At 36.1% G+C, this 23,783-nt stretch overlaps 1 protein-coding gene across 1 annotated transcript in view; it reads left to right on the top strand.

Annotated features, from left to right (window-relative positions):
- The window catches only part of PTPRD (protein tyrosine phosphatase, receptor type, D), a 1,328,567-nt gene that overhangs the window by 1,029,151 nt on the left and 275,633 nt on the right, over nt 1-23,783 (top strand). The window contains exon 10 of the mRNA XM_014953943.1: nt 5,727-5,894. Within this exon, the coding sequence (XP_014809429.1) occupies nt 5,810-5,894 (85 nt within the window). The 5' untranslated portion in view covers nt 5,727-5,809. The remainder of the gene's footprint in view (nt 1-5,726; nt 5,895-23,783) is intronic.

Here is a 23,783-nt window from a genome sequence, read left to right as displayed (position 1 = left end):
TAGCACCAATGCTTTAGGGTGTCTACCATGCACTGAGGATGTTTTCCTCAGTACCTCGCAATAGAAAGAATATATTATAGCCTAGCTCTGGCAAGTGGTTAAGGACCATGAATACTTTCGCCCTACAACCCCATTCTCTCTGTGGTTTCAGTCCTACCTTCAAAGGCAGATGGAGGCATAGAAAGAAAAACTTAAAACCCTCTTCAGGTCTAAGAGGTTACATGGGACAGCAGAAACAAACAACACTTTACTGAGCAGGGCCCCAGAACTCATATGAGGTGGAGTACATAGAGCATCCTAATAACCAATGGAACAACTTCCCTTCCCTTCCCTTCCCTTCCCTTCCCTTCCCTTCCCCAAAATGACAGCTGGACTATTCCATGGTAACTAATTTACACCGTAATTGGGTACAGAAATCAAGACTGGGGTATTGGCAGAGTTTGTGTTTTTCAGACAAGAAGTCAAGTCTCAATAGAAGATGTGTCATTTCTCCACTTAACCTTTTATCTGTGGCTTTGTAATGTGTTTCAAATTCTTAGTATAGATTCTCAACAATGTATTGCTTTCATATGCATCACAGATGTATTGTGTCTTTTTTTCGTCTAGCAAGACTATTTTCATCTCTACAATTCAGTCATTATCAGCACAATGCACCATGAGTAAGAAACTTTTTATAATGTGCAGAATTTACTAAGGTGGCAGAAATTTGTAATCATTGAGATATGTGACAACTTACAAACTGGTATTTTAGTTCATGATTTAGAATTTGAGTGAAGCTGTGTGAAGATTGGACTAGGCAGAGTTTTCTTTGTATGGCTGAAGTTTACATATGAGCTTCAATATTTTTGTGAGTAGAAAGAGACAAACTTTTTAACAACTTTCTATATAAGAAAAACAACCCTATGATGAAATTTAATATATACTTTGCTGTCATTAAATTAATTTGTTCACTTTTCTTTGGTTATTGAAAATCCGTTTTCTGTTTTGTATGGTAAAAGAAGAATCCTTCCCAAAGTCCAAAACAGAATTACAATGTAGAATCAGAGTGAATATGAAGTTTTTTCATATAAGCAAAAATTCCACTTATCACTGCAACTCAGAGGTGCTATTCTAGTGATGCAGTTCAAAGACCTGCTTGAGATCAGAAACCTGCTGACCAGGGTGGTTGCTCACTTTTGTTGGAATAAGTAATAGAGGAAAGATAGAGGAGCTTTAAGGTTTTTATGCAGGGACTGATAAGACTAAGCTTAGGAACACTTGATACATCTGTCCTTTACACTTAATCATGTGGTTTGCATTTTGGCTGGTTTTAAGAATAAAAACAAAATGAATCATGCAACTTCTCCAGCAGGTCAACTATGAAAACTTTTATCATGTTTAATCAATAAAAGAGCAAGAAGCTAAATGCAGAATTTCTGACAGTTTCCCTCATTGCTTTGGAAAATGCATTTAATTCCCTTTAAAAGACATTGTTTTACCCAGAAGTATTTCTGAACTAGTTTTATGCATTTTCTCCTGTTCTTTCTAGTAATGATTCAGCTGTCAGTCAGGTTTTTGCAGCCAAGATTTGTCTATGAAATCTATTTATTTTCTTTCTTTAAGAAGGGATCTTGGTTGATATGCAAAGATGTGAAGTTTTGGCACTTCTTCCTTGACTTGGTTCTAGTAATGTTTCAAATTTTTTTTTTTTTATCTCTTCAATTGCATATATATGGTACTAGAAATGTGTGGCTGGGAATGGATGTAATTTAGGATTGTGGGTGTGACGAATGAAATGTGAAAACAGAATGTCAACACAGTCTTCTGTTTCAGTCTTTGCCTGACACTTGTTCTTAGAGAAACATTGTTTTTTAAAAAAATGTGAGCTGTGTCCGGTTGTTTTCCCATAAGTCCTTGTGGCAGACCAGAGTTGGTCATGAACTAAAATCCTTTCTCTGAACAATTTCAAACTTTAGAAGAGGTGAACTAGAAATCTTGTTTGTGTAATAGCACAAATGAGCTCTCATCTTCACATTCCTGTATTCCAAAATTTTCTATGTTACTGTTTTTTTCTATGTGCCTCCCTACATCTGCTATGACATACTTTTTATCTATGTTCAAGTTTTGTCTGAGAGCTCTTCCCTGCTGTGCTAAATTTCTGTGTTGAGTTATCAAACATTTTCATGGTTATGCAGGCATGGAAAAGCAGGCAGATAAATAAAACTAGGATTTTTGGGTTGGTTTTGGATTTTGGTTTTTGGGTTTGGGGTTTTTTTTGGGTGGGGTTTTTGGGGGTATTTTGTTTTGTTTTTTGTTTTTTGTTTGGTTTTGTTTGGGTTTTTTTGTTTCTAAGATTTGCCTCCAGGTTAGCATTTTCTGTCTTGCAGCAGGGACCATCTCCTCCTGAGTACCATGTTAGCACCTAAAAGATTACTTTAGCTACATCCACTGAAGTAGTTCATTGTTCAGATGTTTCAGTCAACTGGTTCATTCTTTCGAGGATAATTGGTGCATGTGCCAATACCCAGGTGCTATCATCTGCTAGGCCCAAGCTGAGAATTTTTCTGTATCTCTGCACTGAACACTCTCAGGAGCTGGATGTCTCCGCTTTTACTGATCTTATTGATAACACTAATCAAGGAAAATATGTCCTCTTATTACATATGTGCTAGTGGTAGATATATTACCTAGTTCCACCCTTTGTTTTTCACTTTTGCGTTAACAATTTGTCTGTGGGAAGGGACCAAAATAGCTGTTGTGGAAGAAATTATTCCTGGGTAGCTCTTTTAGAGATGTTGTAAGGGCCACTTCTAATTATTTAATTCAGAAGTTACACAGTATTTATCCTAAATTGAAACAGCATTTATTAAAGCACAAAGAGAGGGTTTTTTAAAATAACTGTTAATCTCCCTGTAGCTATTGTGATCAGTCTTCTGCCAAGGAGATGCCCTACCTTTCTGCATTGGCACAGTGCGAATGTTGAAATAGGGAGCTTCTAAGAGACTACCTCACTCTGGATTCATTCTGCAAGCCAGATGTTCACCCCATGAGGAGGGTAGTATAAGCTGGTTCTGCAAATGCTGTTTGTGTTTTCAGACAAACCACACTCTGGATATAGAAAATCATTCTCAGGAGGAAATAGAAAAGGGAAGAAACTACTTCATTTAAGAATTAATAATGCATTAGATTAACATTTTCCATTGGAATTATGAAGGTGACTTGATTTGGAAGTTAATACTTGTTTGATAATTGCCTTCCGTTCTTGTAAGGAATTGTATCTGTGTGTTAGTTTACACAAATAAGCCAAGTGTAGACCTACATAACAGATGGTTGGTACAACTGTGAGTAGCAAGGTCCCTGGCTGAAGCTGTGGGTTTTTCGTAGGTGAAGCTGAGGCAGACTTGTGTGGAGAACCTTGCTAACACCTGATTGTCTCTTGGCTTGCTTCTTAGTGTTATCAGCCCATAATCTGCATGCCTCCACTAACTGTGTTTTCAACTCACTTGAAAGAAAAGGACCCATCCAACATCTTTATTCAAGTGTTTCTGTTTACTTGACCTGAGATACTAGAAGTTAACTGTGGAGGCATAAGCAAGTGAAGACAAAAAACAACAGTCAAAGTTTCTCCTGGGATCCTTAGCGTGTTTAGCTAACCTTAGCTAAAGCCATGACACTTGGAAGCAGCAAAGAAAGGAAATACTGAGGGCTTTGGGTTTTACGATCTGAGTGATAATGAGTATCACCTTCGCAGTAGAGACAATGAGTGCTTTCTAAGTGCTTGTATATACATTTAGAGTGAGAGAATGGAAGGGAGGTTTTAATTACAAAAAAAAAAAAGCTAATTTTTCTTCTCAGTGTTTTCTTTGTTGTTTTTTTTATCCATCCCTTCATTCACAGACAACTTGTAGAGGATAAATGCATATTCACATACAAGGATCATGTGATTTTTAAAATTCCTCTTTTTTCTCCAAGCAGATAGTAATATTTTTTCTGTTAGATAACACATTTAGTATCTTGGTGGGAGTGTTTGGAGTGTGTGAAAATAATCCCCAGTGCCTTGTTAGAAAACAGTAGTGAATAAATCAATCATCGTAGTGGTCACCTTTCCCCCCCCCCTCTACTGCTTCCCTTATTAATTATCACTGTTGTTTTCTCTCCACTTCCTTCCCTGCTAAAGGCAGTAGTTTACGGTTCAGACACAGATCTTAGTACCCATCACGTTTCTGCTGTTCACCTTCACGTATCAGGTAGTGGGTTTGTGTGCCAATAAAAAGGTAAAGTTTTTCTCCACAGGTGAGCTGCTATTTGAGGTAGTTCAGGGCTCCCATGTGACTTCTTCCATGGAGGAAGCACAAGGAGAATCACCTCTTCCTTGAAAGTACATTTCCTACATCTCCATCCTTGTGATAGCATTGGAACCATTATGTAGCAGTTGGCTCTGATAGCTTGCACAGACGCAAATTGAGTCCGACAGCACTGATGTCTCATGGACGTTGCTGTCATTTGAAATGCTGCCATGAAGATGGCAGCGATGAAAGGCTGGAGCTGGTGCCTTCAGCACTCTGCCTATGAAGATTTTTTAGGTTTCTATTTTTCGATGGCAGTAGCTGGTTCAAAAGATAGCTTTACAAAAGAGATTCATAACAGCCATAGATTTCTAACAGCTGCTTATGTCTTTTCTTTCTTTAGTAGATTCTTTGAACATTGCAGTGTATTGTAAAATGGGCTCTTTATACTACACACAAATCCGTAAGATCTATCTAGCAGAATGGTAATAAGTATAATTTTTTCTCCACCCTTCTGGTTTTTGTTTTCACTGCGCAGAAACCACTCATGTGGTAATGAAAAAGATAATATAAAATTTGCAAAAGTTTATAAGTTGCAGACCCTTTGAAAAGTAAAATTACATTTCAGTTTCAGTTTACTGACGAGTGTCAGGCTATTTGGGGATGTCTCTAGTATTTCCTGTGAGAGGGAAAAATATTTTTATATTCGTTAGTTTCTGTTATTGCTCAAGTGTGGTAAATTTGGACAAGAATAAGACACAGCTTTTTAAAGTCAGGTATTTGATCTGTAGTGCTCCCAATGTATCATTTTAAATTACGCATCATAGTAAATGAGATGGATTGAACTGGAATCTCAGTCCTTTATTCAATGCTGGATTTCTGTTTTGTGTTAGGTGTGATTCAGATACGTACAGGAAATCACAGCAGGAATTTTAACCATTGAGAGTTGTTGAACTATGCAATATACTATCATATCATGTCTAGTTTTAAGAATACCTCGTGAAGCAGATTTTGCTGTGGTCTTCTTACTAGATACCAGGGCATTGTCTCCTAGTATGCTGCTTACAAGTGTACTTTTTATTCTGGATATTGAATCCACTCTGATTCCCTACTTGCAACATGAGTACACCAGTGATGTATTATACTTCATTAGCAATGACAGTTCTTTTGATTCAGAAGGTGCTGTCAAATACAACACAAGATCCACGGTGTGACAGATGCTTGATTATGGTAGAAAGGTGCATGAGAAATACGTTGGAACAGTGCTAACATATACTACACCTGGTGTCTTCTGGTATATACCGGTAGCCTAAAAGGAATCATGTTTCATTTTCTTTCTCCTTTATCCTTTTGTCTTTTAAAATTGTTTTGCCTCAATTTGTGAACGCTCAGAAAGAAACAGAAAATCTCTGCCCTCTTCTTGCTAAGTGTATTTTTCTCTTTTTCTTATCTGTTCCACAGGCTCTGAAAATACTTCATCTGAAATTTCAGACCGGACAGGCTCGCAGTGGCTTCTAAGCCAGTGAGAACAAGGCTGCCAAAGCATGCTGGTGCCAAGCTGTCAGATGATGCGCATTGTCACGCCAGTGGTGGTACTCCTGTGCTTGCTGCTCTATGCTGATGCTGAAAGTAAGCTTATTATTCGTTTGTGCTTACGTCTTGGCCACGATGAACGATTTTGTTTCAGCTGGTGGTTACTAAGGGTCATGGAATGAGTCTCCTTTTAAGTAGTTCTTAAAACACCATGAGACCCTCTCTAGAACACAGCTGGTATTTGCAAAGCATTATTTATGGAACTTTCTTGCTATTTTTCTTCTTAATTCTCCTGTTCTTAAGCAACTAACGGTTCCCGCTCAGATGGTGGAGACCACTGCCACAAAGTTACATAGTCAAAACAAAGACCAACCTTGCTTAACCAGACATTGGTCAATCCCCTAAAGTGTCTATTGCTCTCTGACTATTTCTTTCTTAGCTTTGGTTAAAAAAACCAAACTAAACCAAAACAAAAAAAGAAACCGCCCCCCAATTAATATCCAGTCCAATTAAAATTCCAGGCTCTTTGCAACTGCCACAACAGCTGTTCTAATGTATTATTTCCGACAGCTGTTGCAGAGTACAATATCCAAACAAATCAAGCAGAACTGACAACTTAGTGGTTCGCCTAAATGTGTGACAATTCAGTAAGGAAAGGCACCTATGTTTACTTGTGCTGAGGGGAAACTGTTGGATTTCGGTCAATTAATTTACCTATTAATGGGAAGATAATATCTTCTTTTTAATTAAGAAATCATTAGGTCTGCCTTGTTTACATGTGTTCCTTCTCCCAGCTGTCCTGTGGCTTCTTGCAGAAGTAATGTGCAAATGAGAAAAGCCATTTGCTTTCCACCTGTTGACCTGCTGGTTTACTACAAGCTTACTGCTACGTTTGCTACAAGCTGACTGTTAACATTCACTTGATTGAGAGATATTTTCCTATTGAATCTTACTGCTTCTGTGCAGATACATCAGCAATTAATAACTTTGTTTCAGCTCTGACTTTCAGAGACTTCTCTGTTTTTTCATGCATTTCTGTAAAACTAAGGAGCAGTCAAATTAAGTAGGAACACACAAGAATAAAACCGGTGTCAATAAAGTTGGATGAATCAGTTCTTAGTAAACAGATATTGAAGAGTTCTTTATTTTTAAGGAGTTACTGATCACCTGCATTTTGGGTATACTAAATGACAACAATAAAAGAGATACAAAATTTTTCCACTTCCATGTGTTATAAGGCTTCCTTCTTTTAACAGTAGCTCTATGAATGTTAAGTAAATGAAAAAAGAAAAGAAAACATACATGTTTGTTGAGTACTGACAGCTGAGATTCTTTGGCCCCTTTCCAGGTAGATAATGACCAGCTGGGATGATTGTGTATAAGGTGAAGCCAAGGACATTTTAACACTTTAGCCAGCAAATAATTAGTTGGGAAATGGGCCCATATGTTGGATGTTTCTGCAGTTGTAGTATAGCACCTATTTTAAAAGTAAATTCTGTGCTTAGCATACATAGATTTTTAGAATCTGTTGTATCTTTGCTGCTTCAGTTAATGAAATATCCAGCCTCTTTTGGGCAAGTAGTGAATGATTGGGTTTTTTTTTTGGTAAGACCAATCGCAAATTTGCAAAAAGATAGTCAAATCCCAAAAATTCCTTTGTTAGCCCTTACTCATGAGGAAAGGTATAGTCTCTGTAATCATGTTGTGTTAAGCAGAAGGTTCCCTCTTTCATCATTCTTCTCTGTGGGGAAGGAAGGAAGGTAGTTTTTTGAGTTTGCCTGCTGTCCTAGTACAGTTTTTAAGGGCATTTTCTGATTTGGTTTTCCAGAAATGCTGTATTCCACTTATGATTCTTTTGGGAAAAAGTCTGATATTAGCCTTTGCTAGCTACAGCTAGGAGGACTTTGTGGTGTTGCTAGAATCTATGCAGTGTCACAGGCAGAAGAAAGGTTGTAAGAAGCACAGGGATCATCTCTTTGTGAGAATTAATCTCAGTGAAACCAGTCTGGACATCAAAGTGCAACCTTTAAGGAAAGTAAGAAAAAGTAAAAATGGCATATTAATAAATATGAATATTAATATTAAGAATTAATTAATTTTTCAAAGACAGAGTCTTAATAATCATATTATTTACAGGACTAGTAATTGTGTTGACTGGAGAAGAAAGCAAAGGCCTCTTCAAGATAGCAGATTAATTTTTTTTTTTTTCTATTTCTTTTAGACACTGGTTTATACCTTATTGTTATATTACATGATCATTAATAGTTTCATGTGCTTATGTTATAATATGATAGTATCTCAGGAGTGCTGTTAATGTAAGTTGGAAACATTCCACTCTAAACACCACTGCTTATCTTTCACAAATGCACAAATCAGCTTAGTTTTGTGCTGGAGGAACTAACGTAAACTAATCTTTTATGACTTTGTATATTTGTCTTTGCAATTAGTAGGTATTACTAGGCAAAGTTACAAGAATAGAGGGTAGCCAAGTAAAGATACACTAGATTATCTTCTTGGAGGTATTTATAATGTTGCTATATCATCTATGGTTATTATTTAGTATCTATCGCATCTTTTTGTTGTTATTAGCCCATAGGATAAAGAAAATGACAAGTTAAAAATACTTAAAAACAAAAAATTGGGAAAAATAAAAATAGATAAAAGATTAGAAAGATTCAATTAAGAAAAAGAGAAATAATGCTTGAGTTTTGGAACTAAAGTATAATGGGATAATGATATCATTAACTTGTTTTTTCAATAAAAGATATTTAAATGCTTTACGAAAAATTCATTTGTTCTAAGTACTAGCCAAGATTTTAGGTCAGAGTCTCAGTTGAGACATTCCAGAATAGAGAATAAGCAGACAGCTATGCTAAGAAGGTATCTCTGGTTTTAGTGTTTCTGTGTTTTCGTACGGAGAGGATTGAGCTGGACAATATAACTTTCTAAGAACAGAAGTGCAGTTTCTCATCTGTTTATTTGAAAATACTGTTGATTTGTTCAGAATTTTGAAAGTTCTGTTTCTCTTGGCTTTTCCTGGGTTTTTGTTAAGAGTTTTTGCCACGTAGGTAGTGGTACTGTGAAATGCAGGGAGTGAACTTTTTTACATATACCAGGTGAATATGAAATGGTCACTTTAAATAGTCCATCTTATTTTATGGTGATGTTACCTTTGTCTTTTGATTACTACTAATTTTCAAATGCCCACAATTTGTATAATAAACATAATCCTTTTTTACAAGGTGAACTTTACAGTTGAAACTGTTTTTTCAGTTTCATACATCCTTTCCTGCATTCCTTTACTCTCCATGGAATCATAGAAAGAACTGGATTTGAAAGGAGAGAGAAACGTCTAATTCAAGATTTTGTTCACTTGCACTGACTTGCTTTAAGTTTGAACTAGAGGGTTGTGATACACCAGACACATAACAATGCAATGTCTCCTCCGTTCTAGTCAGATTTGGTGTTTTTGTCCCCTTTACAATATAGGGCTGAAAACCATACAGCTTATTCCTGTCTCTTAATTTACAAGATTAAAGAAAGAGACCATGATTGCCAAGTAATTATAATGCATAGGCTTTTAATTTGCATAAATATTTATATATGTATATACAAATGGTATACATTATATGATAATGACTAACATTGTGTGCCATATATGTATGTGTTTATATGGCTCCACATAATGTTACATTAATGCTGCGAGCTGTAAATAAATGTTCTTGTGTTTTACCAATCTAAAAGAGGAGCTCTTTGAGAGTCACAGTAGCATTTTACTCTTACAGACAGTGCTTTGTTTATTTGGAAGATATGCTGAATTTCCACAGGCATATTTATTTTATGGGCTGGGTGAGACAGAGCACAGGATCAGTGAGCCTTCCCATGGAAGGCAGATGGACAGAAAGATGTTTCTTCCTCTTGCATGATTAGCTTTTCACCTAGAATTTCTGAGTACTTGAAGAAAAGTTCCTGCTGTGCTGGAGTTGGCTCTTCCAGATACTGCTCCTGTTTGAATAGTACAGGGCTCTTCTTGAACTTCTTCAGAAACGGTTGGCAGGACTATGTTATTTCCCTTTATTACTTGTATTAGTAGGGAGAGGACACAGAAATTTTTTGTCATTTTCTTTTCTCTGTCACCATGGAAAGTCCATGCCTTTTTTTTTTTGTGTTTGTGTTTTTTCTGTTGCTAGTACTAAAGTACTACAGAAGATAAGATATATCCTGATACTGCCACTGTGTTGTATTCTTTCCAGAGTAATTGCAAATGGATAAGGAGCTCATACTCTTCCAATCTCACTGTGAAATCACTATGAGTGGGGTACAAGAAGCAAGCCCACTTCATGCTTTTGAAGAGGTTCCCAACAGTAGTTCTTAGTACTTCTGTGTACATACTACCCTCACAGCTGAGGGAGGGACTGAGACATCTTTGTTTCTCTCCATCTCATTGTGAAAGAGCTCAGACTCTGAAATGTATTGTCATGGACTGATAAACTCTCCTGTGGCCACCTATCAAAAGGATACAGGATGGAAATGCCAAAAACCCCTTCCCTGGCAGATCGGATGAGTGCACTGTGTCCCTTAACATGTGCAACCAAGACTTGGTTCTTATTCTTAATCCAGATGCTAAACTTATGTTTAATTGAGCAAAGTAAGCAAAATTGAAAGCTGGCAAAGTTACCTGTGCTCTTTTATCTTTAATTGTTAGTAAAATTAACTGTTACTTGTAAGTATAACTTAAAAATCTTGAGGAAGATGGTTTTTTAGTTACCTTGATTTATGTTTAGTAATTGTAGCTTTTATGCACACTATGTGAGGATGTTACAGAATTCACTGAGGAAAATTAAATAGTTAGCCTTCTTGTTTGTAGGACAATCTGCTAGTTCACAGAGTTCATCACTGGCTGCCTTGCTCTCAATGGTGTAGTGTCAACTCTGTTAAGGCAATACTTCTGTATATCTATTGAGATATTAGTAATATTGCGGTGTTTGTCCTAAGAAAAGTACTGTTTTTTTCATGTTTTCTAAATGAACTGGCAGGATACTAACTACCTAGCAGCTTCCTGTAGCTTCATCTGTTTGATAACAAGAAGCATATATATTTCAGAGGCTCTTATGTAACAGATTTCTTTTAAAACTATAGAGTATAGTATACTATTATGTCTTTTTGGCCTCTGTAATGATGAGGTGCCAAGTTAATCACTGAGCTCAAAGAAATACATGAAATATAAAATGCTTTTAAAGTGGTTATTCCTAGTCTTTCCTAGTTTTGTTTTGTTTTTTTTTTTTTTTTTTTTTTCAATTCAGGAGTTGTATTGATAGAATAATTTTCTGCAGATGTTCTGTAACCTGCGTTTTAGTAATTACACTGATTCTCACAGCACACATTCTGTTCCTTCTCCACCCTGAGAAAGGCCTGATCACTAGCACTTCCCGATTCTCTGCTGTATTCCAGTCATTTTGTCTGTTTAATTCTTTTCCTTCATTCCTGGTTACATAGTTTCTGCTCTGACACTTTTCTTCTGCTGCTTCTTTTGAGATGCTCTGTTAGAAGAGAAGCTACAGTTCTTTCTTCATTCAGTAGAAGTGGTTGCAGCTGACTATAAAAAGGCAAGCAGAAATACTAGCCATAAACAATACATTTATTGTACATTGCTTCTATTCCCAATTGTTTGACATGTGAATAATGCTTAGTTAGTTCTCTGGCTCCTGATGCATATGTATCAGCATCATGCCATTTAATAGAAAAGTCTTCACGATCTTCTCTAGACCAGGATCAGGAAGGACTAAAACTTAGTGCTTACAGGACAGTGATTACTTTTAACAAATGTTTGAGACAAATTCTTGCTTAAACAGAATCTAAAGATGGTAGTTTAGTATTGCTGAAATCAAAATTAAAATGGTTATTTTTCCTCTATTTTTCTTCTTGTTCAATTTGCTTCCTTAATTTTGTCTTTTTAAAGAACACCTGTTTTTTCCCTGCTAATACCATTCTTCTTTAAAATTTATGTTCTTCAACAAGCTGAAACACATTCACCCAGCCCATGTTGAAATTTTGTTTCTAAGCGCTTGTCTACAACACTGAACCAACCTAAATAGACCTTCTGAAATACTTACCTTACAGAAGGTAAGAATCTTGTAGTAGTCTTGCAGCTGGACATACATAGAGTCACAGAATCATTTTGGTCTGAAAAGACCTTTAAGATCATCAAGTAATTTCCACTAAAAAACCCCATATATTCCAGGATAGTGTCATAAACACTATATCCAGGCAAGCCCAACATGGAAGTTACTTACTTTTTTGTATATGTGCCTTTGGTAACTAGAACTAAATTTATGTCGTGTTAGGTTTAGATTTAAAGTTAGATATCTTTAAAGAGATTATTTCAATTTTTGTTTTCAATTATGAAAAGTAGCAAGAGCTGTAAAATCCAAAGATAAAACCTTTCTGGTTTTTATTGGCCATTTTTTCAGTACCATCTAACCTTGTATCTTAGTGCTGATAGCATCCATTTTATGTAGCATATAGGCCTTTGTTTACATTGCTTTTTCTTATAATAATGGGGATGTATGCAAGAGATCTTAAATATGGAGTACATTTTTCAGAAAAAATAGCTTTCAATTTTATTTTATATTCTTTTTTCAGAAATTTTTATGTACTCTTCTACAGTTCAAGCCTAGGATATTTTCCTTGATTTTATGAAAATCAGTATATAGTGTCATAGGAGTGATTTTATATTGCATATTAATTATATTAATTTATATTAATTAATAATATGATATTAAAATACATCAAGTAAATCTCCCATCAGTTCTCAAAAGTTTTAGTCTTAGAGAAAAGTGTGATAGCTTGTTATACCAAACTGTTCTAGATGTATAAATTTTGCTCTGTAATAATATATAAGCTTTGGAATACATGTCATAGTTAAGATGGAGAATCAAGGGAAGTGAAAATATTCTGTGATCATTCCAAACATACTGAGTTAGTCACAGAAACTGCAGATAATGTGGTTCCTTACATTAAAGGAAAATTGAATAATTTAATTCCAAGAGTAGCCATAATTACCACCGTATCTGTTTAACTTGCTTTAAATTATCAAGTATTAGCAGCAAAATTGGGAGCTGCTTGAGGAATATAGTTTTCCAATTAACATAATTTTTAAGGTGTTTGGATTATCTCTAAAGCTGTATTTAACAAAATGTTTCAAAATTTTATATGAACAAAAGATTTGTGTGTATTTTGTAAAGTGTAGATTCAGAATTAAATATAGTTTACCATGACACTGAACTACAAAGTAAGTGGAAGAACAACTGCAGAATGGTTCTCCTGAACATTTTTGTAAGTTTATTTCTGCAACATTGAAGATTGCCTCCATACCTGTTTCACAGCTGCTGTTAATTTAGGTAGGTGCAGGTCCCCACCCTCCAAGTGCAGAACAATGAGCAGAACTGAGTCACAAGCTCTGGAGTTGTAAGAAACCTTTAAGCCCTGGCACCATTGCCTGTGGCTGACTGTAGAGGCAGTGAAGTGTCCCCAGGAAGGAAGGCCCTACATTTTCTGGACTTCCTGGAGCATATATAAAAGCAGAGACAGGAAATACAGGATCTCCAGTCTTTCCAGACACAAAGAAATGTAGATAAGGGAGCTGTGTTTTAATGGCCCAACAGTGTTGGACAAACATTATTTAGGTTAATGTCAACTGTTAACAGAAAGTGTTTCTGAAGGAACTTCAGGATGAGTAACTATCTTACCATGTGCAATTCCCTGCAGCATCAGTAGTGACCACTGGATAAAGGACTGTGGGTGATTAATATTCCCTTGTCAGAACTGGCAGGGATTTCCAATGTGTCTGTGTTTACTAGATTGCTTAAGAAAACGTCTACATAGTTTAAAAGTTTACTAAAAGTACGTATCGTAGTCTTAATATAGGAGAAATTCTTAGTGAAAAAGAAAGGAAAAATGCTAATGTAGAAATTTTAGATTTTTTTATTTTTTAGGTTATATTCACACAGCACAACAGCTGTTCAGGTTGTTTACAATATTTTCGCTCCTTATCTGAGGTTTAACCCTCAGTGGCTGAAATGGAGATAAAAACTTGAGTAGCAGCATCTATTTCAGCACTAAATTTCTGAGAACAGCTTTAGTAAATTATAAAAACCTGAAAAGATGTAGGAAGATCACCATTCATTTTTGTTTCCTCCCATTTGGGCCCCTCACTACAAGAAAGACATTGAGGTGCTGGAGCGGGTCCAGAGAAGAGCAATGAAACTGGTGAGGGGTCTGGAGCACAAGTCTTATAAGGAGAGGCTGAGGGAGCTGGGGTTGTTCAGTCTGGAGAAAAGGAGGCTGAGGGGGGACCTAATCCCTCACTACAACTACCTGAAAGGAGGTTGTAGCAAGGCGGGGGTCGCTCTCCCAGGTGACAGGTGATAGGACAAGAGGAAATGGCACCAGGGGAGCTTTAGATTTGGTATTAAGAAAAATTTCTGCACTGAAAGGATTGTCAAGCATTGGAACAGGCTGCCTGGTGAAGTAGTGGAATAGTCATCCATGGAGGTATTTAAGGATGGGTAGATGCAGTGCTTAATGATATGGTTTAGTGATGGGTTTTGTCAGTGTTAGGTTGATGGTTGGATTTGATGATGTGAAAGGTCCCTTCCAACCTAGACAATTCTATGATGCTATGGTTCCATCTTTCAGGCAACCACCTCCCCCCAAAATTACTGATGTATAGGATCTTCCTGTCTTAAATAGTGACTGCTTGAAGTTATACTTATTCTGTATAGTTAGGCAAATAATCTTTAATTTAATCCTTTCAAAATTTTGGGATTATGCACCATCTTTTATGAATTTTTGCTGGTGGAAGCTAAATTAATTTGACTGCTTCCTTCTTCTAAAGGTAGCAATATCAAGAAAAAAATTATGTCTTGAATTTAAATTGCTATAAAAGAGGTTTAAACATAAAATTGTCTATAAATTGCTACTGTGGCTTTCACTGAATTATACAAGACTGTAATGTGCATGTTATGAGAAAAAGAGTGCGGAATTACCAGTTGATGAGAAAAGAGTTCATGTTCTATAACTGAAGAGAATATATTGATAAAGGACAATTCAAACTTGAAATTACTCATACAAGGTGAATGCAAATGTGTGGTAAATGATCATTTCAGTTTACAAGAAATGCTGGGGCATGACTGTAAACAACACTGTGGACATAGTCTTGCTACGCAGAGTAATAGCAAATAACACAAGGCTGTTGTTCAGGAATAGAGTTCAAAAGAAGTTTTACATTTTTTCTTTTGGGATATAAATTCTTCAACTAAATGTGTTTATGAAACTTAACTGGATAGAGTTTTTGTTCTTGTTTGTGCTTAAGAAGCTAATTTTTAAATTGCTGTGTATTTTTCAAATTCTCTGTGCTTTCCACTTCAGTAGCGCATATGGATGGAAGGGAGGCTCCAGTACTGTTGATCGTTTTTTTTTTTTTTTGGCACATGCAGATATGAAGAAGGAGGAAGAATCAACAAGGGAAAGAGATACTAAATTTATTTTGGCAGTGAGTGTTAATTATATATGGGAAATATATATGGTCATTTTTTCCTGGAAGAATTTCACATGTGCTTTAGAAAAATCTATAAAATAATTGTTGAGAACATTGGCAGGTGATGTCTGGATTGGAGAGGGAAATACTCATTTGGTGTCCTGTTCTAGTGAAACAGCAGACTTTTTAGCAGCAAGAAATGCAAGACCAAACAGCTAAAAATGAAAAATACGATGCAGAACAGAGATATCTGCATATGTTTAAATGTAATGATTTTGAAAAAAAGCTGAAAGTTTTTTTGGAAAAAGTTTCTTACATTAAGATGAGCAGTAGAGTCTAATATTATCTTTTGATTGAAAAGCAAAGGTAGATTCAATGGAAGTAGAAAGGCAAATTACCCCTACCCCATATATGGGCCTAGTGAGGCTAACAGTGCGGTGCGAAAAAGTGTCTTGACAAACTGGAGAAAGTGAGGGAAAGTGAAAAATGGAGATTCAAATGCTTTATCATCTTTAATAAGAAGTTAAGTTGGTTTATAAAAAGCATTACTGAAGGCTTATGTCAGTTGATGTATACGTATTTTCATGGAGAGAATAGAGATGTTGCAACAGAGGATTTTGCTTAATAAGTTTGAGGAGAATTTAACAATAATCTAGTAGCTAACTCTGGACAATACAATTGTAACATTTGGAACAGACCACTTAAATGGCAGTTTGCTCCTGTATATCTGAATATTCTCAGATTTAAATTTGATGCGTTTTATAAGCTCTAAACAAGATGCTAGACTCAGTACAAAAGTGGTAAGGAGAATCTATTTGTCCATTTTTTTATGCCAAAGAAAGAACTAGTTTTAAATCTAAGCATAATTCTACCTGAGGATATAAAGGAAATGAGGAGATTATTGGGTATGGTATAAACCTTAGTGAACCCACATCTTGCTTACGAAAATACAATCTGATATACATATCTCAAGAAGACACAACTGAGTTAAGATGTAGACAATGGCAGCTAAAATGATCCAGAGAATGGAACAGCTGCCATGTGAGAAGAGACTGAAAAGGCTGAGACTCCTCCATTTTCAGGAAGAGGTCAGAGGCAGGCATGGAGATTGTGACTGAGATCTGCAAAATTATAGGGGTAGAAGATAAAGAGAAAGCAGAAAGGCTATCCACCCACCCCATAATAATAGAACTGTGGTGTTTGAGGAAGTTACTAGAAGATTGATTAAAAGCAGATAAAAGATGGAATTTGCTGCATGTTTTTGTGGATGCAGACCATATCTCCAGTTTCAAGGATGAACTTCAAAAATTTATGTACAGCATGTCTGTAAATTATTACTAAAAGAACAAGCAGGAATGGCAGCTTTAATGTCCTTAGGAGTATGAGGTGAATGGATCTCAAAAAGTGCCCAGGCTAATGTGCCCAGGTAGCACCTTCTCTTGACACTCCTGGAGACATGCTAGCAGGCTACACAGACTTAGTATGACCCAATAAGGAATTTGCTGTGGTCTTGCATTCAGAAATACATGTATTTTCAACAAGTATTTTTCACCACTATTTATTCACCCCTGTACCCTTTTTAGAAAAGCTGATTTGAAGATTCGTGTACCACACGATCTAACTGAAACCTGGGAAGTGAAATGAAAAGCAGTGGCAAGCATTTAAGCAAACACATTTTATAATTTTGGAAAATTACAATACTGCTTTTACAAATGGCAGAGCTCACATATATGCCAGCTATGTGGCAATGTGTGTATTTGTTGCTGTGGGGCAGGAAACATGAGGACTAGAGTTATTTTACAGGATGCCTTTTGATGCTTTACAGTTCACAGGCAAAGTACATCAGTGGAAAATCCCAGGCATCTATTTTCTTTTTTTTTTTATAATCCTTCATCTTCAGATATACAGTTCGTGGTAGTGAAGTGTAACGTTCACTGACCTTTTTCAGTATCTGTGGTCTGATGAAAGTGACTTAAAGATTGTAGCATCTAAAGATGTATGCATTATAAAAAAAAATGAAGGTAAATTACAATTCAGAAAGATCCTACAATCTTAGGAAGGTGACATTGTATCTACTCCTAAATCCAGCTTTTCAGATCAAGTGGATAAGAGTTTTCTTAAAAACATGAATGCTATATAGTTCCTTTTCAAATTAAATAACTCACAAGGAATTAATTTAGATTAATTAATCTTAATTAATTAATCTTAATTAATCTTAAAATAATTTGACAATGTACTAATTTAATATCAATTTATTATTAAAGATCTTTGTTAAAATTTTAAATACTGTGTGAAATAAAAATAGTTATACTGTCCCTATAACAAACATCAATAAATGCTTTTGGTCAATGGCTCTTTAATTACATACACTAGCTGCTTGAAACAGCTGCCGTTTTATGATTGACTTTGTTGATGTTTCTCATTTGGCTATTGACTCTATATTCCATTCTGATATTTATGAAGTAAGATCTTTATCAGTTACCCATATTGGGAATTGTAGCAATGTATACTGTTTATTAATACAGATCTAAAATCACAAATTTCACTGTTGCAATCTTTTGAAGGTTGGTCATATCATGAATTTATGCCTGCTTGCGTCTAATGTCTGAAGTTTGGTTATTGTGAGTTATATACTCACAATATTGTGAGTTATATATAACTTGTGAATTATAACAACTGATTTTAGAATTTACTAATACATAAAAAATCAGTTGCTTCTTATTATGCTATTGAAAAGGTGTTATTCGCAACTTTTTCCAAAAACCTCCAGTCTAGATAGAAACAAAACCTAAAACTGTTGGGTTTTTTTTTAATTTTATTTCTACTCATTCCCCCTGTGTTAACCAAACATGATTCTCTTAGATTTATGATTTGCATTCTACTTAGCAGCTCAGTGTTGGTTTTTACACATGAATTATAGACTTCTAAAAATAATGCAATGAAATGAAGTGCTTTGGAGACTCATAAATATAATGGTTTGGATAACGTGAGTATGTTAAAAATAGCTTTTGGATTTACTTGAAAAATATGTGGGATTTTCCCATGGCAGTAGGTCTTTAGAAAAATTTTGTCAGCTATACCCTATTTGACAGTAGCTCAGTACCTACACAGAGCTGGCGCTCATTTGGTGTCTTCAGAAGAGCAACTGGGTATCTGTGACAATTCAGGATTAATTTCAATTTAGATAACTGATAGGTTTTGTATAGGCAGTTGAATGACAACTAAAGTCTGCATAAACTTGATTCTTGAATATTTCTGCAATTCTTTGTGTATGAAGCATAGGATGGGAAAAAAACCCCAACATTTCTTCTCTTAGTTATATAACTTACACGTATTGCTAAAAACTAATAAATGCATTTTCAGTGCTGTTTCAATTTTCTGCATTTTTTTTCCCTTCTGAATAAATATGAATATGTGAATGGAGGCTAGAGAGGATTTTTGCCAAAGCATGGACATGAATTTATCTGATGTTGAATTACAGAAGTTGAAATATGTGGATAAAATTTGTAGATTTTATTTTTATTAAAATATTACATCTTCCTAGCCATATTATTCTCATATCCCCAGTTGCAGCAAGATAACTTGATTTGTTTACCTTTTCACTAGCCAGAAAATTCCACCTTTTGTCTGGAATGCACCCAACCTTCTTTTCTATTCAGATGTATAGACCCATAATTCTGTATGGGTTCCTCTCTAATGCACTTGTTTGACTGAGAATGTATAGGTGCCTTTGTTAATAAATGTTCATTTCGGCCATTGAGCAGATCTGCCAAGTCTTTAGCATATGATGGCTTCTTGTATACTTTTCCTTATCTATGAGTGCATGGCTTGGTGTCTTATTTTTCCCTGAAAAATACACTTTACCTTGGGCAAAAGATGCACTACTCTCAGAGCTTGAAGATCAAGAGTTTGGATCTCTTTGATGTTAATAGATCTGTCATGTCTTTCCATTTTACAAAGAAACTGTTTTGAAGGATCAGTGAGAATAAAAAAGGGGTCTTTAATGTAAGAAGACCAAATCTAAACCTCTGAGTTTTTAGATTTTTGTGTCAAATTTGTGGCCCTTATAATGTTCCTCATAGCGATAAGACAATTTTTCTAATTACATATTACTATTTTTTATTAGGTGTATTGCTATTTACTTCTTAGGTGACGAACAATATGTAACACTGCAAATCACCAGAACTGTTCGGCTTGAGCTATAGATTTCTTAAAACAGAAAATACTGCTCTATCTTGTGCATAGATCAACCTCAAAACTGGTATTTGTTAGGCATCTGACTGTAAGAGGGGCCTGTCCTGAGACTGTCAGATTCAAAGGAAGATGGTTTCTTTTCTTAATAGTTTTCACAAATGTCACCCTGGTACCCTATCCAAAGCTAACTTTTAAGAGGTAGATTAATTTGTAGTACTTTGCCTTAACCAGTATATTTGAATATTACAGGTAAATTTTAATACCATTCCGATTTTGTATTGAGGAAAAGGAAGTTACTAAAGTAGGCAAACACTGCTTGCTATTTGGGAGAATCCTGCTAGGAAAATGCAGGGCAGGTAACACACAGTTTCAAGGAAAGCTAGTGTCTTTGGTGGTACAGTGGTAATACAGGCACTGAGATCTCAATGGTATCCAATGGACTGATCATTTTAGAAGGCTACTGCAATTTTTTTTCAAGAACTTGTGCAGAAAAATGAAAATGTAGTATTTCATACCATATACTGAGTCATTTATACTCAAATGCTTTGGGACTGAAATTCTGGAAAAGATCCTAAGTCCCAGCTCTGTGAAAGTATTCCAGTGATGTTAATTTCTGATTACAACACTACTGTTTTATTGAAGATAAATAAATTATGCTATTACTTTTATTTGGGGGGGAAGTTATGTTCCCTTAATACATTTTCTTTCTCTTTAGAATAGACATGTTCCAGAAAAGAAAATTAACATGGTAACGATTTAAAAGTGAATAAAAACTGGAATCGCAAATGCCATTTAAGTGTAAACAGTATTTTTGGACAATTTAAATCTCAACCCCATAGTATTTATCTCTAAATGCTCCTAATATAAAAGCTTTTAAAAGAGTGTACAAGATTTCTTTGATAATTAATGTGTTTTGTTTTTTCTGTCAAAATACCATGTTACAACAGCAGAATCTACGGCCTAAAAATAGTGTTTGTGCTTGAGTCTTCTTTTTCGTCACAATCTGAGTACTCAGCTCCAAGTTCTGCCTGTCCTTTAGGGCAATGGGTGTACTGTTCCTGCGCCTGTACTTTTGGGTGATTATACCTCTTACAATCTGTGGCCCAGTTTCTTTCATGCAGAGCTGGAGTGTGTTCTGACTGGAGATGGAAGCCAGCAGGGGTTGTCTTCTGCTTTGTGAAGGTGTGCTTTGTGCTGTGCCTGCTGGCCTGGGTGGAAAGCAGAGGGATTGCTGTGCACCTGCAAAGCCTAGTGACAGCCGGTGCCTGCACTTCACCACCCCTTGCTTACCCTGTGTTCTGTGGCATCAGAGACTGACCCTGCTTTCCTGCTGGGCTGTAAAGCTCCCATGGGCCTCACCCTATTGGTTCAGCAAGTCAGAATTTCCTTTATCTTCTTTTACCCTTTCGGTTTCTTCCTATGCATCCTTTCTCTTCTTCAGCTGTCTTTATTCTTTCTCTTGCTAGCTTCCCCACTCCTCTTTTAATGTCAAAACTGAGCATCGGTTTTCATAGATGTCCATGGAATCTGGTACAGAAATGTAGTCAATTATTATTATCACAAAGTAGAAACAAAGCAGGACCATCCGTGTGGAAATAATAGACTGAAAAATTAATCAAAGAAATTTCATCTAGAGGTCAGCAAAGTAGCATTGCAACATAAAGCTTAAGCAGTAGCAGCCTTGCTTTCTTCATATTCAAATCAATATGCTTTTTCACTCTATTTCTGGTTTTCTATATTTAAAATTGTTTTTACTCGACCAGACTGTGTCCAGAAATGACAAAGATGCTTCCAGTGGTATCTGTGTTCTATGATAAGATGGACTTACTTTCTGCTGATTTTTCATTACTTTCAATGAAGGAAGGGTGAGCTCCCATTAATGATGTAAAAAGAAGCCAAACTGCAATTTTTTTATCTGTCAAGACTAGACAGACCTTTTCAAAGGGAAGTGTAACTGTGCAGAAGTATTGTTTTATTGATTCTGGTTTATTTTTTCTGAAACTGAAGTAGCACAGCCTTTACACTTTAAGTACCTGTAAGAAGAATGTATTTCTCAGGGTCCTATCCTAAAAATAGAAAGTTTGCATAAACCTAATTGATTGTAGGCTTGCTGTTGTTCATTGTCTTAATTAGTCTAAGTAATTAAATCATTAATTGATTGGCACTGATCCCTTGGTAACAAACAGTAAAACTTAGTGCTTTCCTTCTTGATCCCCTAAGACCTGCCATTTCACTTCTTTCATGCAACTCTTTGTTTGTGGTTTTTGTGCTGTCAAGAGGCATGAAGTCAAGGCACAGCACCCCAACATAATCAGCACTGGGAGGGGGTTAACCAAACCTGTTGATTATACTTTTACTTTTAGACAAACTGCTTCTTTATGTGTGTTGCCTCGATGAGGAATAAAAGACAATGCACGCTGACTGTAGCTAATTAATGCTGGATAATGTAATGGACTTCATTGCAGACACTTGACTTTTGTGAATAAGTATTTCAATAAAAGTGTTTTGGGCATGGAATGATTAATATTTTGCTTTACTGTTACCCAGTTAGACATTAACCTGTTCATGTTCAGGATTGTAATGTTGACTCTGCGTGCCAAATTCAGTGACTGAAAATTTGTTTCTAGTAATTTTCATCAGCTAGTTCTGTATCAGCTAATGCTGTACCAGATCATTCTGATCAAAATACTGTTCAGGTCATAGCGACCAGCTAGAACTGAATAAAATAGTCATCTTTTGAAGACTACATTGATAGTGACTGATTTCTCAAGCTTGTATGACAGACCTGGCAATGTTATTCCAAGCTAGACATCTAGGATATTGGGGAAAATTTCTTCACTGAAAGGGTTATTGAACACTGGAACAGGCTGTGCAGGGAAGTGGTCAGAGTCACCATCCCTATAGATATTTAAAAGACATGTACCTGTGGTGCTGAGGGACATGGTTTAGTAGTGATTTTGGCAGTGTTAGCTTTACAGTTGGACTTGATGATCTTGATGGTCTTTTCCATCCTAAATGAATCTATGATTCTATCCTGAAAACTTCTTGTAAGTGAACAGTTCGTAAGTTTGGGAACTTCTTGGTTAAGTCCCAACAACTTTCACAACAGGATGGCTGAGGTGATCCTTCCCCTCCATTCAGCACTGCTGAGATGCATCTGGAGTGCTGGGTCCAGTGCTGGGTTCCTCAGTACAAGAGAGACATGGACATGCTGGAGTCCATTGAAGGACCAAAAAGGCAGTGGTGGGATTGAAACACTGTTCAAGCAAAGAGGAGTTGAGAGCTGGGACTGCATAGCCTGAAGAGAGGAGGCTCAGCAAGATCTTGTAAATATATTGTAAAATACCTGATGGTGGGGAGTGAAGATGTGTAAGCCAGACTCTTCTCAGTGGTGCCTAGTGACAGCACAAAAGGCAGTGGGCACAAATTGAAACCCATAAAGCTCTGTTTAGACATAAGAAATTTTTAAATTGTTATTATTATTTCAAGAGTGCCTGAGCCCTGGAGCAGGTTGTTGGGAGTGTTTGCAGATTCTTCATTCTTGGAGATACTTAAAACTGAACAAAGCAACCTTCTGTAGCTGACCCAGGTCTGAGCCGGGGTTGGACTAGACACTCCCCAGGTGTGACCACCAGCTTTAGTGAATCCATGGTTCTATGAAAATTAATACCTAAATTCCATTGTGCCCTTAATACTTCTAATGTTCTATTTCAGCTGTTGACATGAAACTGTGGAAGTAAAATATTATTAAGCGTAGTAATTTTATGGAAATAGGTATAGGAATCTAAGATCTTCTACTATAAAAACAAACAAACAAACAAAAGCTATTTTCTTAATGCAGTAAGGAATGAGAGAAAAAATGGTGGTTTAATAATATATGAAAAAATGAACATCACCATATTCACAATGGAGAGCAAACCCAAAACTTGAAAGTGTCAGCACCACTATAAACAACCATGACAGAAAAACAAGTAGGTGGGATAGGTGACATACAAAACTAGAGAGTCTACCTTTTCAAATTCTACACTTTTTGGGTTTAAGCCATTTACAGTAAGGGAAAGAACTGCATGACTTAAGGTCTCTGTCTTGCATGTGTCACTGTCACTTCAAGAGCTGTTCCACATCTGAAAGTCTGTGACCAAGAAACCTACTGTTTATTTTAGCTGAAGGAATGATCTCTTTTCCCATACATATACACCTTTAGTTTTCTATATCCTAAATGCCTGTAAGTGTGTGGGTGAAATCCTGCACAA

The sequence above is a fragment of the Calidris pugnax genome, unplaced genomic scaffold (assembly GCF_001431845.1).
Source record: "Calidris pugnax isolate Ruff unplaced genomic scaffold, ASM143184v1 scaffold178, whole genome shotgun sequence".
NCBI classification, from domain to species: Eukaryota; Metazoa; Chordata; class Aves; order Charadriiformes; family Scolopacidae; genus Calidris; species Calidris pugnax.
The sequence above is the reverse complement of the archived record's forward strand: the minus strand, read 5'-3'. Positions and strand labels throughout refer to the sequence as shown.